This window comes from Lupinus angustifolius, chromosome LG20 (genome assembly GCF_001865875.1).
Source record: "Lupinus angustifolius cultivar Tanjil chromosome LG20, LupAngTanjil_v1.0, whole genome shotgun sequence".
NCBI lineage: Eukaryota > Viridiplantae > Streptophyta > Magnoliopsida > Fabales > Fabaceae > Lupinus > Lupinus angustifolius.
Genome location: NC_032028.1, coordinates 3636855 through 3653866, shown reverse-complemented (window position 1 = coordinate 3653866; position 17012 = coordinate 3636855). Strand labels below are relative to the sequence as shown.

At 31.6% G+C, this 17012-nt stretch overlaps 3 protein-coding genes across 4 annotated transcripts; 2 read left to right on the top strand and 1 right to left on the bottom strand.

Annotated features, from left to right (window-relative positions):
- LOC109335150 (transcription factor GAMYB-like) lies at nucleotides 2863-6890 on the top strand. 2 transcript variants are annotated; one of them, XM_019571238.1, is made up of 4 exons: nucleotides 2863-3032; nucleotides 3559-3923; nucleotides 5298-6297; nucleotides 6385-6890. In XM_019571238.1, exons 2-4 carry the CDS (start codon nucleotides 3582-3584, stop codon nucleotides 6576-6578), a joined length of 1536 nt encoding a protein of 511 aa, XP_019426783.1. In that variant the 5' UTR covers nucleotides 2863-3032; nucleotides 3559-3581; the 3' UTR covers nucleotides 6579-6890. The 2 variants fall into 2 exon arrangements, with proteins under 2 accessions (XP_019426783.1, XP_019426782.1); XM_019571237.1 differs by lacking the exon at nucleotides 2863-3032 and having other exon boundaries at nucleotides 3463-3923.
- Nucleotides 10479-11944, top strand: LOC109335223. Its single transcript, XM_019571338.1, has 2 exons — nucleotides 10479-10697; nucleotides 11566-11944. Exons 1-2 carry the CDS (start codon nucleotides 10604-10606, stop codon nucleotides 11850-11852), a joined length of 381 nt encoding a protein of 126 aa, XP_019426883.1. The 5' UTR covers nucleotides 10479-10603; the 3' UTR covers nucleotides 11853-11944.
- Nucleotides 12473-15634, bottom strand: LOC109335265 (ribonuclease H2 subunit A-like). Its single transcript, XM_019571395.1, has 8 exons — nucleotides 15490-15634; nucleotides 15341-15412; nucleotides 14627-14750; nucleotides 14457-14544; nucleotides 14156-14293; nucleotides 13984-14071; nucleotides 13781-13901; nucleotides 12473-12650 (listed from the first exon to the last, which is right to left on the bottom strand). Exons 1-8 carry the CDS (start codon nucleotides 15587-15589, stop codon nucleotides 12473-12475), a joined length of 909 nt encoding a protein of 302 aa, XP_019426940.1. The 5' UTR covers nucleotides 15590-15634.

The following is a 17012-nucleotide window of genomic DNA, read 5'->3' as shown; positions in this document are numbered from 1 at the left end:
TCTGTTAGCTTGTTTAAAGGCCTATTATACTATATGTTCATGAAATAGGCTACCATGTCTACATTTTAATGGGCTTATAGGCTTATTTTTAGTTAGGTCCATCTAATTCTAATAATTAAATTATATTTTTATATTAATATTATACATATATAATACTATTGCTTATATTAAAATAGTATAATTTCAATATTCTTATATAATATAACTAAATAGGCCGGTCTGTTAGGCTTTATAGGCATTTTAAGTGACCTAAAGTCTGACCTGTTAAGCTAAATAGGCTTTTTAGAAAGCCTGAGCCTGGCCTGTTCGTGAAAAAAGTATGGCCTGGCCTGGCCTGTTATAGGTCAGGTGATAGGCCCCTGATAGGCGGTCTGACCTGTTTCCACCCTTAAGTATTTATCAACATGTTAACCCACTATCACCCGATCATAATTAGACCTAAGTAAGATCGGGTCTCATCAGATTTAGGTTCAAAAATTAGACTCACTTAATATTTATGACCGATTAGAGATCAAGTCTGACCTGACCTTTGGTCACTCAATTGTGTATCGAGTAATAAGTAATAACATATTTTTTGTCCAAAATATTATTTGATTTTCTAATTTTTCGTTATATATATATAATTAACAATATATATACATACATCATTTTATATGTCAAATTATATATTCATAATCATAAATAATAATATTGAAAATATTTTATCTATAATGAATATGCATTATATTTAATTAGTTCTATGGTTGAGTTTAAAGGTTAACTCAATCAATATTTATGATCGGGTCAGCTTCGAGTCTATTGTTGGTTTCGAGTTCAGAAAATGACCCGACCAACATTCAATGTTGAGTAAAGGACAATTATAAACTCGTTCCAATCTGGCTCATGCTCAAGCCTAATTGCTTAAAGTCCCATTAAATTCCTATAATAATCAAAATATGTAAGTTTCGATTCTTACTCATAGTGTGGGAATACTATTAATTATATCAAACAAAAATATTAGATTATATATCATTACTTAATTTATAACACGAGGTAAAATCATATTTTTCATAAATAGACTATACCAGATTTTTTTTAAATCTTTTAAGCTTTACATCTTAGGTTTTAAGTTATATAGAATGCATATTAAGCCTAACGATCACACTTTATCTAATTTTAGTATATACTAATAGTTATATTATAATAACTTAATACGACTAATATTGTAATATATGAAATCTTAATATAAAATTGTATATACAAATATAATTTAATTGATAATACTAGATAGACATATTTGAAAGCAATTTTGTTGGCTTGTTATGAGATAATAAGTTTTTTAAATATACCAATAGGTGAAGTTAGATTTTTAAACAATTGACATCTAGGCTTTAATTTTTTTAAATAGATAAAAATGTCAGGCCAATGCCATTATGTATCACATACGCTCACTTTTTGAACTCATACTTATGAGTGGCGAATTAATAAATATGATGAATTTAGATTTGGATCATAATAGATAAATGAAAAGTTATTTATCAATTTATATAAATTCATTTAACTAATATTTTAAATTATTTAATTCATCTATATCAAAATTTAATGGATGAATTCTAATCTATCCAATTATCCATAACTCCATTTTTATGAATTTGGATGAATTAATATCCAATACGTTTGTTTTTTTTTATAGGAACACTCTAATTAACCTTTCCATACCTTTGTTGTTAGTGATCTTTCCATACCTTTCTAAATATTTTATAACTTTTGGTAGGTAGACTCATCATTTTTAGAACACTCTAATTAACCTTTGAGAAAATAGTCCCTTTGAAACATATCTTTCCATGTAATATTCTTTTTATTGGGCTTTTCCCCATTTTGAAGAAACTCTTCTGAGATATCATTTACTCTTGTATCACTTATAATAATTAATATAAAAGTTTAATGTCTAATGTATTATTAGTATATTTTTTACGCATCTAATAATCACATGTCAGTTATGTGTAATTAAAAGTTAATAATGATCATGAATGGTTTTTCTGGTTATGAATGATTAATAATATGTAAAAAAAAACCTTTTAGTATCAATATACATACACTATTCTCCATTAATAAAATAAGTATTATACTTCTTGTAACAATGTGATTATAAATATGGTACCCAGCAGGCCAGCACACATGAAAGGCTGCACTTTTAACTTTCAAATCATTCAAATACTCACTTGGTTCATACATATATTAATTTGATTTCTAGAAGAGTGAAAGTTTAAAGTAATCATCAAATATCATGATTTCAGTAAAATTAATTCATAGTATAAACTAAAGTGTCCCAAAAAAGTTATAGATGGCAATTCAGGCTTTCTAATGTTTGAAGTAAGAAATTGATATCCACAATTTGTTTAAAAAGAATAAAAAAATAAGTTTTGACCCTATTTTATTTATTTGGCTAGTCAGTCAAAATTTTAATCTGATTTGGTCATACCAAGTACACATCAAAGTGGGTTCTCTCCGTTTGATATACAACGTACTCGGTTTGCTCTTCATCAATCAAAAAGAATTTTGAAAAAGTAAATCCCTTCGGATATCTCTCCTATTTTCACTCTCTATTTCCTATCATCTCACCCTTCTTTTTAGTTTTTAATAACAAACTCATTTCAAATAATAATATAATAATATTAATATTCCCTAATCATCAAATTGAAAAGGATTATGGATCAGCTCCTCTCTCCTATTATTATCATATAAGGCTAAACACTTCATTTCATTCTTTTGGTATTTGTACAAGGAACTAATTCCTTTTGAGATATTGATTATTGGCAAGATTTGACCTTTTAGTCATTAAATCAACGTCTTATTAATAACTATTTATTTTGTCTTATTAATTGATAATTAATCCTAAAATTAGATTACACTTTTTTGTTTACTAAATCAGATTAAGATCATTGCTCTTGCGACGCCACCAACCACAGTGTTACTTCCTTCGCCGTAGTGATAATGTCTTCACAATTCTGACCATCACGCTTCTAATTTCAACTTCGAGTTATTCTATACAGGTGAATCTTTTTTCTTTTTTGTTTATTTTTATTTTTATTTTTCATTCACAGAATCTGAAATAGTGTGCCTTTAGAACACGTTTTCTATCCTAACGTATTGCTCATGTTGTTATCTTGTAGATGACCATGAGATTTTTTTGTTCTTAGAATTTTTTTATGTGTGGGTTATTTTTGGTGTTGGTGAATTTATTTTCCTTCTTTTTTGTTGTTGAAATTTACATGTTCTTGAACTTCGTGATTTGTCTACTTTCTCAAAGTGATTAAGATTGTGGAAGTAATTGGTTCATGTTATTTTGTTTCTTGAATTGATTTTGGAACTTTACATGATTTTATACGAAATAAAACTTATCTTGTTGTGCATGAATGATAAAAAATCAAAATCTGAAGCTGGAATGTTTTATGCTGTAAAATTCCGCAATTTGCTGCTGTGTATTATTATTTATTTTGTTGATGGTAATTGTACTTTATGTCCTTCTCCACTGTCTTAACTATTTGTTAAACTCTTTAAATGTCTATACTTTTGTAGGCACATTGAGAGTCACCAGTAGCATGACAAGTGGGAGTGATTCTCGAAAAACGTCCAAGGGTCGCCGGTCATCATTACCAGTTGAAGAAGCCGGTGAAGGTAGTGAAGGTCCTTTAAAGAAAGGCCCGTGGACATCAGCAGAGGATGCTATTTTGTCAGAATATGTCAAAAAGCACGGAGAGGGAAACTGGAACGCAGTCCAGAAGAATTCAGGACTTTCCCGTTGTGGGAAAAGCTGCCGTCTACGCTGGGCAAACCATTTGAGACCTGATTTGAGAAAGGGTGCATTTACTCCAGAGGAAGTGGAACGAATCATTGAGCTCCATGCTAGAATGGGAAACAAATGGGCTCGAATGGCTGCTGAGGTTTGTTGTAATGTATCTTCTTTTAATGGTTTGTCGTAGTATGCTATCCATAAGTTTGGCTAGACTATACTAGAAGCTTATCCACATTGTGGTTTACATCTGATGCCTTTGCTTTAGGATGTGGATAGGACACAGATAGTAAAGAACTTCTGGTATTGAAAATGATGTATTAATAGAGTATAATTGTTATATTTTTGCCATGTGTAATGTCTGTTTTATGCTGAATTGATTAATAGTATTACATCTCCAGTTTTTTATTCATTCTCATTGATGGAGATTTGTATTATGCCTGTGTGTAATGTTGAATTCATTAGTAGTACTACATATGTCCACTTTTGGGTTCATTCTCATTGATGCAGATTTGTTTTCTGATATTTCTTATTAATAGCTTCTAGGGTTATATGAATATTGTGATGATTAATTATTGTAATGATAAACAAGTTGTCTGTTAGTAAAACTATATCACCATAAAACGTTTGAAGAGAATATTGAGGTGTTTTCTCCTCTCAAATCCGACAGCTAAAATACCAAAGGAAAGCTTTTGTGTAGTGTTCAGTTGTGGGTGTTTTTGAAGAGTTGGAAAACTTTTTCAGCACTAAGTACGAACATTTACTAAATTACTACCGAGAAATGAACACTGTTGGATTGCGTTGTTCATAAGAGTATCTTCTGATCTTACCCTAGTTTTGTGCTATAAAAAGAAAAAATATATTTTTCAATGACAAAATCATAGGCCATACCGACTCCGGAAAGAACCTTCCTTTTTTATGTAATTTCTTAGTTTAAAGTCGTGATAAAATCATCACCAGGTTCTTTCTCCGTTGTGAATGGAAAGGGCAGATGCTGCGGAAACCTTCCTACATTCTTGGAAACTGACTTGTTCAACTACTATTTTGTCATTTTCGCTTGCTTTGTATTTCCTTTATATTGATTTTTTAAACTGATTTTATTTTAAGAGAGAGGGTTAGAAAACATTTTTTTGCTTATTCTTTTACTGCAGAAGTTCTGATCTATTTCTTAGAATATGCACTTGCCCTTTCTTTGTATATAATTTATAATTTTAGATTCTATAGTTATAATAAAAAATTAAATTGATTCAAAATATACAGCACTGGAAAAACATATGTAATGTGAGATGTAATTTACATGTTTTGTTTGACATTTATTACCTGATATCAATCTTCTATTTCTTTTGTTTAATATAGATAGCAAATTAATTTATGAGATAAACTAGTATAAAAAAGGAAACAGAAAAGATTGGCATTAGAAATGTACTCTTAGGTCCTTTGTAAGATTATAGCAACATACTCTTTTGTTTTCTATGTGTTTTCAATTGTTTATTTTTGTGTTCTCATTCTCATCTCTTTGTTTCAGTTGCCAGGACGCACAGACAATGAAATAAAGAACTATTGGAACACAAGAGTTAAGAGAATGGAACGTTCAGGCTTACCAATTTATCCTGCTGACATATGCCAAAGAGTGTTGAACAACAATCAAGAGAGTCTAGATGACGGCACCTTGCCAAATGGATCTGGACAGCATGATGATGTCTCACAGACAGATGATTTTGATATACCAGATCTTCAATTCAAAAATTACAAAATTCCCCCGGCTCTATCTTATGGACCATCAAGTTTTGATATACCTGAAAGCGACATGTTTCGAAAAACTTCAGACTCATCTCATAGTTATAATGCCTTGTCTGCAACACATCCTACAAAGCGCCTTCGGGTGTCAGATGTGTTATACAATAATAGTCTTGATAGTCACATCAGCAGTACTGTCCCATTATTTGATCAGTATGGCAATTACACTTGTGAGAAAATTTCTGATCACCCTAGATTTCCTTCTCCATATGATCTCATTTTTGACGCTGGTCAGTTTCATGGTTTTAACTTTGCTGGCAGCCATGCCGCTTTAAATGGCAATACTTCTTCTTCTGTGCCCATAAATGGGGCCATGAAGTTGGAGCTCCCTTCACTCCAATATTCAGAAAACCAACAAGGTAGCTGGGGCATGCCTGCATCTCCACTTCCTTCACTTGAGTCTATTGATACATTGATTCAATCTCCTCCAACTGATCTTGCTCGGTCAGATCCTGTTTCTCCGCAAAACAGTGGTTTGTTGGAAGCAATAATCTTGGAAGCAAAGAATTTGAATTGGTCAGACAATAATTCATCGAAACAGACACCTGAAAGTCACGTCCTCAATGAAGCAGTCAAGAGTTCAACCTTGAATCCCTGTAGAACAGAATGTGATGAACAAGGGGATCTAAATTCCCTCTTAGGTCAGTCTGCTGCTTCAGTTCTGTCTGACTATACTCATATTAGCTTCTGCTCAGTGGATTGGTCCCAATCAATTGAAACAACTCAAGGTTAGCATATTATTCAGCCCATTTAATTGTAAATAATGATTGTGCACTAATTTTATTGGCGTTTCATTAACGAAGGTTTTTTGGCAGATCATGATATTCAGCATGAATCAGTCGCACAGTTCCCAGCTTACTGTTCCAGTACGGAAACGTGGAGTAAGATAGACCTTACAGGGCCTGATGCTATATTTGAGTATGATTTGTTTGACAATAGCATTGAATCTAGCATTGATCAATCTGCTCTAAAAGATGCTTTAGATGCCTTTCTAGCTGAAAATTTGTAAGGTTAGCACTGGCGAGCTCGTGATGTGGATATTGATTTGCGCCCTAGTGCAGTACTTGTTCATGAGATGACTTAACTTGTTAACCTTCTAACCACATTAGGTCAAGTTTCCCCCCTATTCTCAGTCACCTTTAGAACCTTCAACTATGACTGGCAATAAATTTTAGATATTTTAATTTTATCGATGTTATGAAGGTGATTCTATGCTTTTTCTCCCACGTTGTTACTTTACATGATGCTGATTCTGGAAGAATGGTATTTCAAATTGTTATATGCACAATTGACAGAAGCTGTGTATTCCTTGTTCAATTGTTATAGGCTTATATGCATGGTAGTTAATTTTATTGGTTTTAACGTTATTACTCAACCAACTTAGGTCAATTTTTGCTCATATTGGCTTGAAATTTATATTACCTTGAATAGCATAGCTAGAGATTTTATTTCATACCTGCATTTTAGGACATGATCTTTTTTCTTTGCACTAGTGATCCTTAAGATCTAGTGAGGCCTTACACTACAAGACCACTAATAAGTTTGACTACAAAACGGGTTATTTGCCAGAGTGTGTAAGAGGAATTGAATCTGTATTGGTTTATGGGTAAGGGAGGTTCTGGTTTTGGGATGATGAATGAGTGATGGTAGTTACCGCAACGGTAATAACGAGGAGAGGCATGTAAAAAAAATTATAATTAGAAAAATAAAGAGGGTTCATTTTATTAACCCCAATCAATACATTCACCTTTTATTTCTTATTGTCAAAAATCCAAAATTCCCTTTTCCATTTTAACACATGTGCACCAAGCTAATAATTTGTTATAGGTGATCTTAATCACACACTTTATGTATTGCAATTTTACCAACTAAATTAATAGTTTGGGACTATATTGAGAGATGTGTTAGTATTAATATGAGAAATATGACTCATTACTTGTTTGAGAAATATGATTTTATGGGTTGGGATTAGACTGTTGCCCTATCTGAAACAATTCATGTTTTGTAAACACTCATTGGTCTATTAATTATGCAAAAAGTCCTAATCAGAAGGGTTCTCGATCTTTTATGTATCCTTGACTGTTAGTTTGAGGTTAGAATTCTTTATATTAATGTGAATCTCCATACAAGTCCCATCAAAATCTGTTTTTTATTACTCATAATAGGAATGAAACTTTTGTCAATATTATGTTTCAGATCCTTGCTATAATATCATCTACTGGTCTTTCTATGTTTAAAACATAAGACTGAATATGATAGTGTTCACTTCAGCTTTAAGAATCAAAATTCTCAATTTCTAATGGATTATCTGCACGTTTTACACATAATTTAAGAAATTATTAATTCGACTCAAAGTAATAGCTTTCAAGAATAATATATATCGTTGTGAGGTTATTTGACACATGAAGTTGCATATGGAGTGATATCTGCCACATAGGAAGTACTATGCATGTGTATCTTAGGCATCCCAACCATTGGTAATGTACTCATGCTTCCCATCTTAATGATGTATCTTGGATGAGGAAATTTGGTTTGTATATTGCTTTTTTATGTTGAGGTTTGGGGAGTATTATAAAGGTTTCAAGTTTGCTTGGTATTTGGGTATTTGTAAAGTGGTAACCAAGATTGAACTTACTTCTTTGGTTGCCTTGTTGGATAAAGGTGGAACCATCAAGAGTACTGCATTGTTTGGACCATATTCAATGATGAAAAATTCCCATACTTCTTGGGACAAAAATTGCTACATGGTTTGGCTTCCTTCCTTTTATAACATAATTAAATCTAAAGGATTAAAAACATGAGAATAAAATATATAATAATAGTATGATGAACATTTCTAATGGGAAAAACAAACAAGCATAAAGTAAAAATCACAAAACCTGCACATGTCCAGAAGGTGTGGAGGAGTATCTCCACACATGTAATGTAATCTATATCTAAGTAGCACATGGTGTAATCTCAAATCTGCAACCACAACAAGTTACTTCAATTTGGCATTACACGGCTACATGTGAACACTTTAATCTTTATATTCATTTCCCGAAGTACGTGTCTCGTGGCAATTAATGCTTATGAAAACACATGATAAGAGCTGAGGTTCATCTTTAAGCCTTTTTATCTTACACTTCTAAGTTCTAATCCAAATTGATGTATAATAAAACTTATGGTAAATTTATATAACAACTTAATAAAGTAGTCAGAAGTGCACAAAAGCTATCACATTGATGAGTCTATAGTAAAGATTTATATATAATCAGTTATTAAATTTTATTAATTGTATATATTATTTACTATTTATTTGTATTACTTGTAATTAAAGTCAATAATGATTAAATTTTAATTGTAAATAATAAGTGATAACTTAAAAAATTCTACACCATGAGTGTATATATTCTTTTCTCTTCCCTTATTCATGATTACTTAATTCTCGTATAATCATCATAGAATTGTTCTCGTTCAAAACTATTGAGAAGAACTACCCAAACCACATACTAAGATACTCTTGAATATTACGTTTTGCATAAGAATCTATGCTTAACACGACGACTTTTCTTTACCCAATCCCATGTTTACAACTTAAGAACAATCTTCCATACATTAATTACACTTGTATTCTTTTACATCTATACAATTTTTTATTACCTTTGATATGTACGTATTAAAGGTGTTCCTCCGATAACTAGTGGCTTTTATTTTTTAATATTTTTTATACAACACGATAAGAATCAAAACTTTGTATATACGAATTATTATTTTGCAACTTCATGTAAAGTGAATGCAACAGCTCAGTTAGGGATTCTAGGGTTTAAATTCAGATGCAGTAACATGAGACCAGACCATCTTCCAAAGTCTATCCCAAACTTATTAAAATAAAATAAAATAAAAATTATAAATAATTTATTTTCTTAACTAATATGATATATTTTAATTGGTTCACGAGAAACTTGAAAACATGTTTGAGGACAAGATATCTTTATGCATGTAACATGAGTTGATACGAAAATACAGGAACTGAGCTATGCCAAGAGCAGCTCAGGTAAACGTGCAAGCATGTCATGTGGAAACAGCTTTGGAAGTACATAAAATAAGATACAGCTGCCACAATCATTATATGATATCAGTGATAAGAAAAAATAATCACGAATTAATGTGGCATAAAAGAAAACAACGTGCTTCAACTTTTCAACCACTCACGGGATAATAAACTATGTCCAAGAGACTTTATATTTGCACTACTCATTGTACTTCTCAGTACCTCAATTTCTATTTATTTCTATAATTTTTTTTAAAAGATGGTTCTGCAAACATTGATGTAATCAACAAGACATTAGTCTAGTAGTGTAAGACCTTCTTAGATTTTTAAGATGACCAAAAGGTCTAAGTATTCGATTTCTGTGAGTAACACTTATTAGCAGGGCAGTCACGAACCCAGAAAGAGATTAATTCCTTAACATAAAATGAGGAGATACTTTGATAGTACAAAAAAACAAAATGATATGTTAGGAGGAAAAACACAACAAATATTAATTAAATCAACACATTCATTATATATACTTCTTAATGATATGATTTTTAGTTTAATAGTTATTCATGACTGATATGCAGTTTTTGACACACTCAATAATACATCATCTATATGTATTACTTTTAATTAATACATGAATGATATTCAATGTGCTAACAATGTAAAAAGTCCTTCATAAATTTATTATTTTCTCTTATTTTAACATCATTTCAAAACTAAACTTGGAACTCTTCATTTGAAAAATAAAATACTTAATAGGTTTTGATATCCAATATAAAAATTCTATTTCTCAAAACACTATTTTTAGAAATAAATGACACTTACTAGGGGACCTTTCTACTAATAGGCCACCTTAGTAGAAGATAGGTCCTAACCTTATCAAATATTCTATTCTACCCACAAAATCATATTAACCTGTGAGCTAGTAACTAAAAAGGTGAAGTGTTCATATAAAAAGAATGATCACTAAGGTATAAGTCATCTGCATGGAATACTAGAAGAACAGCCAAATGGGTTTCAGAGAATTAGGATTTTCTCTTTTTATCTTTCTCTATTTCATTAATCTTGCATCTTCATTTCCCATTCGAAAGACCTTGCTTTCAGGTATTGTCCTAATCTTTTGTCCTAGGTTCTAACTCAACTGTTATCCTGCATTGCCTTCCCTTATTGCCCTTTGTATCTCTTTTCTTTTTTGTTCACTGCAGAACTGGTATAAAGTTTCTATTAATTGATTACACAATTTTGTTACAAGTAGGTTTATAGTATCTGCTATCTATCATCTTTATCTGACAGTGAATGTATGATAAAGAACAAGGACAGTAGCATATCAAGATTGTGGAAAACGAGTATTAAAAAGAAGTTTGATATAGGCTGCACATGCAAAAGCTGTTTCTTTAGAAATATTGAAATCACAGGATTTTATCAAAAAGGGATTATGAAATTGAAGATAACTTTAACAGAGTTGCAAGGGTATAAGCTGAATTCTAGGTTTTCTCAACATTAAGGGCAGTCCAGTGCACGCTCCGACCTATTGGAGTCTAGAGAGGGTAGGGTGTATACAGTCTTATCTTTGATATCATAATTCATATATGCTTTCAATACCAAGTTCAGATCTCATTCTATGAATATTGAAATAAGTGAAAAATTGCAAGTTATTATTTTCTTAGACCAGTAGTTAACTAGTTATTCACTTTAAGAGTGGTGTGAGATTCTTATGCGAAACGGTTAAATCTGCAGTTGGTAGTTGAGCAAAGGATGGGGGTTATAGTACAAATATTTACCAGTGGGATGTTTGGAGGAGTGTAATAACTATAGCAGTCTGCAATTTTCATTTGACCAGTAACCCAGATCTTTCTATTTACAAGCATAATATTAGGGGAATTAACCTTGTCAGTTAATTTCTTTCTTTAGCATCTGAATGAAACAGAGGTCCATGAGTCCCTTTACTAAGATTTATTTATTTTTCTAATAGAACCTATGCTGAAGGACAATATAGAAGATAAAGGATTATATGGGAGCAAGATAGAGGGAGGCACTCATGGTGGTGGATCACACGGAAATGGTAATGGAGGAGAGTCAAGCTTGCCTAATACACATGGAGGTACAGGACTTATACCTGTCTATGCAGCTGGTGCTGCAAACAATAATCACCAACATCACCATGGTGCTGCCAACTGCAACCTTGACAAAATCAAATTTTCAACTATGGTTATGATTACCTCAACCCATGTTCTCATATTGTTATACTTGTTAATATAGAAAGCCCTAACAGAGTTCATTGTGTATTATGTGACAACTTTATGTTGTTTTCTTATGATACTGATTAACGATGTATCATTTTTTAGTTTGAATTAACTCTGATGAATAAGATATTTTATTTGGAATGCAAGTAATATTCACATACTCAAAATGCTAAATTAACCATGGAAAGCAATCAATTTTACATATTCTATATGGGCAGAAAGTGCTGTCATGTGTATGCCTAACATCAATTGCAAGTCTGAGATACAGATTGAATAGGTAACTACAGGATGCATGAATCTGAAAACAAAGCACCTAGCATTTTAAAAATATTATATTCTTCTGTAATCAAATGAAGCAGCATGTTTGAGTAAAGTGTAACCCTAAAAACTGAGCACTGAATGCTTGCTGTTTATGATATAAACCTTATACAAGGGTAAGACAATGTATTTAGTCAACCCAGTGCCATACAGAATTGTCATTCGAACCAAAAATGTATTTATGATTTCATGAATCATTGTTACCACATATAGGTTTGTTTTCATACCCCTGAAACTAGAAATGTCAAACTTAAGTAACTTCAGGGCCAGGGGATGGGGTGGGCGGGCCTAAAGGGGCACCATGTTTAAGCATCATTTTCAGAAATAAGCAAGGTGCTCAAGTTTCCGAGTCTGGAAAAACCTACTGCGTCCTTTACCACTTGATTCCACTTCATCACTTCTCCTTTTGGATGTTGTGAAACCCACATTGCTTAATTTCAATTGCCGCTTGCCGTTTTGATTATTGCTATCACCATCTTCATCCTTATCAGACTCCCTGTAAACAATGACAAGTGTTAATTAAGATAGATAAGCACAAACAATCCTCTTAGAACACAGAAACAGACATGAATGGGGAAAGTGAGTTGTCCCAACTACAGGATTTATGGCTGTGCAAGAAGTGATTTGAGTTTGATCCTTAACGGTAGATATCATACATTCCAAGAAACTATCTCATGTAAAAGCTGATTATTTGAGTTTCATACTGATACTTATTACAATATCATCACATCATAATTCACAATATTGTGAATTTAATTTATTATTTTGATTATTATTTTTCTCCTTTCACATCTAAACATATAATTTCAGTAAACATGCCCAAACAAAAACTGATTACATGATAGATTATTCAAATGATTAAATTTTCACAGCTGGTCCAAACACACAGTTTAACAATGGTCTAGAGTTAGACTCATGCTTCCGACATTCTTCACAATTAAATTAAGATAACTCATTATTAGACCATGCCCGACAGTTTAAGCTTGTATGAAAATAGGTTCTTCCACAGTACACTTGCATCTAAATAAAGTGTGCACATCAAGTATGGTAATTAGTCTTAAGTTTGGAATTTTTTATATTCTTTTATTCTCTTTGTGGTTGTTGTCGTAACTATGCAAAAAATCAAGGATAAGTTCCAACTAAATGATTTGAAAACACCAAGCAGAACTCGCAAGAATTTAATAAGGATGCCGTGAAGTGGTGTTAGGAGTTAGGACCACAAAAGAGTAATTCCAAAAAATTACTGATGTCAGTGATGTGGGATTGGTTTTCTGAAGCACATCAACGTGGACGTGCCTAAACACAAAAATAGTTGTTCATGGAAGTTAAGAAAGAAAACTAATTAAATAAAAGGGTAATAAGAACTAGATTTAATTTTTAAGTTGAGACACAACAACTGACTTAAGTTAGATTGTGTTTGTGTATAGTGGTAGTAAATAGCACTTTGCAGTAATATCAACTGTGTTCATGAATGATCCAGGGTAGTAGTCAACTGGGCCTAGTTTGACAACTCAAACAGAATGCACCGTTAAGAATTGACATGAGACGTATATGAAGTGGAACAAACTTGGAGATCAGGTGCTATACAGTCACAAATTTCCCAGAAGATTGAGAAAAGAGGCTTACCATAACACTTCCGCGCCATCTCTAAAATAAGTGGTGCAAGTTCCCCAACTAAATCGGACCAAACTTGGAAATCCAAAGATAGAATGGCTGTGATCTTTTAACCAAGACTTGGTTTGGGGATCTACATAAACGAAAACATAATCAGGTTTATCTTAAGTACAATGTTATTCAAAATGACAGACACAACATGAGATGAAATGCACCTGAAGGATATCCAGAACCAAAGTTCCTGTGCATGTTTTCAGCAGTCTCATCAAGCACCCATTCTCTTACAGCTCGGTCTCTAGTGACCTGAAAGGTTGTATTGAATGTTCCAAGTTGACTATAAGATTTCATGCTTCAGGTAATTTCTATAAGGCTGAGATGAATAAGCACCTTTGCAACTATGCTTGCACCACTGACAACAGGATAAAGACTATCAGCCTTCTTTGCAACCACAAATTTTATAGACGGAAAGATCTTAGACAGCTTAGCTTCATATTTCCCTGCATCTCCAACTGTATCTACATAAACCTGAAATTATTAACTGCGTTAGTGCCACACATCTAAACACGCTCATTTTCAGTGCTTAATTTCACTAAAGTTTGAGGAAATAAATTAAGCATTCATTTCCCATCGAGGGTAATGGAATAGCTTATAGATGATGATATTTAACATAGAGTGAGCGAAGTTTGACCTCAGTTAGAAGCACTCCCATTTTGAGTACTCTATCAATGAGGCCCATGGCAGAGTCATGTGATATTTCATTCAAGTTTATCTTATTCCTGTAAGTTATAACAAGGAAAGCACTCAAAAAATGGAAAATCAGTGAAACAGGGAAGGAAGAAGCAAGTTTTCGTGATTTACTTCTTGAGCATTTTAGCAGAGAGTTCCCTTGGATCAATGACATCAACAGCCCATCCAATTGAATCATTTTCCTTCAAAGCTTCAAATAATTCTTCCCTCTTCTCTTCTTTTAGTGTCTTAGAATCTGCACCAACAAAGTTTCAAACAGTGACACTGGACAAGTACAACAACAACCAAACCTTCTCCTACTTGGTGAGTTGGTGCGATCAACTACATGTACCAAACGACGTCATAATGTTCTATCATAATTCATATCTATAAACAAAAAATTGACATCTAAATCCTTCTCAATGGTTTTTCACCTAGGTTATTTTTTGCCTTTGCTGATGGACATGAATCATGTATCCACATGGCGTCATATATATTTTCTATATTTCCTTTTGTTGTATCTCATGTCCGAGTCGTATTAGTGTCTCGTGCATCATTCCTTAGGGTTAACCCTCCATCTGATATACTTTCCTTACTAGAGCTTCTTCTACCGATATTATTCATGCATATTCAAACTACCTGAGTGGATATTCGACCATATCTATCCTACCTTCTCTCGATAATACATTCGTTCATAATCATATCTTCATCCGGTACAACATTTACATTTTTGCTATGTCAAATTTATTCTTTTGTTTGTACAGGCTAACATTGATAGGTACAAGAAAATTGCACAAACATTCGTATCAAGTTCCGGAGCGTGGGGTATGAATGTATGATGAGTACCTGCGAAACTCAAAGTGGAGAGGGTTTTCTGGTAGGAGCGAGCACAGTATAAGCAACCATAGACCATTGGTCCTGAAATTAATTCGAAAATATAAAAATAAAAGAGAGAGATAGAGAGAAATTGAAAATCGATAATGAGTAATAATGACCGAGAACAGGGCCTCTTCCAGCTTCGTCGATTCCCATGATGCAAGGTTTGGATCCCCATTTTGGAACACACACTGCTGCTTCAGATTCAAATTCCCCCATTCCTTCTTACCTCTCAACACCTCTTCAATTTCCCGCCATTTAATGGAGCGACAAATTTGATTCTATCCTCTTCATTTATATATTAATATTTGAAAAATATTATTACTCTACGAGCCAAGTGCAACCCAATTTTATTGCTAAAAAATTTCAAGTCGTCAACTTGTTTTTTTAATTGGACATTTTCGTCCCAAAAAAGTCACTGATTAATTTTTCATAAAATAATTTTATTGCTAAAAAGTCACCTTGTTTGGTATATATAAAAGCTTATAGTTTTTATAAAGTTTGCTTATTTTTATAGGAAAATAAACCAAAAATTGAAGCTCAACTGTTTATTTTAAAGTTGATTTATTTATTTTTATTGAAATTTAATTCTCATTTCACATGAAGCTTTTTCACCATAACTATGTTATCTTCATTCTCATTTAGACTTTCACTAAACTTCATATTATAAACATGTTTCATGTTATTTTTAAATATTGATATTGGTTTTTTCACTTTCGATTTTACCCCATCATAAAACTTGATATTGTGTATTATTATTTTGTTAATTGTGTAATTCAAGTTTAGCAACTTCTATTTATTTTTTTGTCACATTGTTTTTTAATATTGATATTGATTTTTATATTTTATTTTATTTTAATATAAATTTTAGCTTTGTTATGTAATATTAATTTTTTTAGTATATATATATATAATGGTGAATATTAAAAAATGTATATTTAAAAAATAGAGTAAAAAACAACTAAATAATCATAACATAAATAAATAATCTCGTATAATTTTTCCTAATTTACTATATATAAAAATAATCTTTCTATATTACCCAACATATTAAATTAATTTATATTTAATTTTCACCTAAGCTACTCAAATATAAACAAATTATAATTGTAATAGATTATAATATCATAGTTTATAAGTCGAAACTAAAAACATAACTCATACAAAACCCAAGCTTCACCTTTTATTTTAATTTATTTATTTAATATTATTATTATTTTCTTCTGGAAAATTAAATACTTTTACAAATTTTTACACATAACTAACGTGAAACACTTAATATTTATTCAAAATGCTTTCACAATTATCCTTTTTTGTGATATTAAAATTGTATTATAAAGCCCCATATGAAAAATGAGCCACTTAACATGTAGTAGTGACCTTAAAATGTAAAATAAGGAAACTCATTGCCATATTTTTTAAACTAGAGGGTACACTTTAAAGGAATAACATGCAATTTCCAACCAATAAACATAGAATTTTGTTATTCTTATTTTTCATGGTTGATGTTAAAACACTAAAACAAGTAATATAAATGTGATATTGGAATGTAGGTGAATAATATCTTATTTAGAATATGACATGTCAGTGATAGTTTTATATATATATATAGGGAGAGATATTTATATATATATATACATAT

Coding starts and splice junctions, on each gene's coding strand:
- LOC109335150 (XM_019571237.1), top strand. CDS start 3,483: ATGGTAATTGTACTTTATGTCCTTCTCCACTGTCTTAACTATTTGTTA. Junction 3,924..5,297: donor GGGCTCGAATGGCTGCTGAG/GTTTGTTGTAAT, acceptor TCTTTGTTTCAG/TTGCCAGGACGCACAGACAA. Junction 6,298..6,384: donor ATCAATTGAAACAACTCAAG/GTTAGCATATTA, acceptor GTTTTTTGGCAG/ATCATGATATTCAGCATGAA.
- LOC109335223 (XM_019571338.1), top strand. CDS start 10,604: ATGGGTTTCAGAGAATTAGGATTTTCTCTTTTTATCTTTCTCTATTTC. Junction 10,698..11,565: donor TCGAAAGACCTTGCTTTCAG/GTATTGTCCTAA, acceptor TTTTTCTAATAG/AACCTATGCTGAAGGACAAT.
- LOC109335265 (XM_019571395.1), bottom strand. CDS start 15,589: ATGGGGGAATTTGAATCTGAAGCAGCAGTGTGTGTTCCAAAATGGGGA. Junction 15,413..15,489: donor TGGAAGAGGCCCTGTTCTCG/GTCATTATTACT, acceptor AATTAATTTCAG/GACCAATGGTCTATGGTTGC. Junction 14,545..14,626: donor TCTGCTAAAATGCTCAAGAA/GTAAATCACGAA, acceptor TATAACTTACAG/GAATAAGATAAACTTGAATG.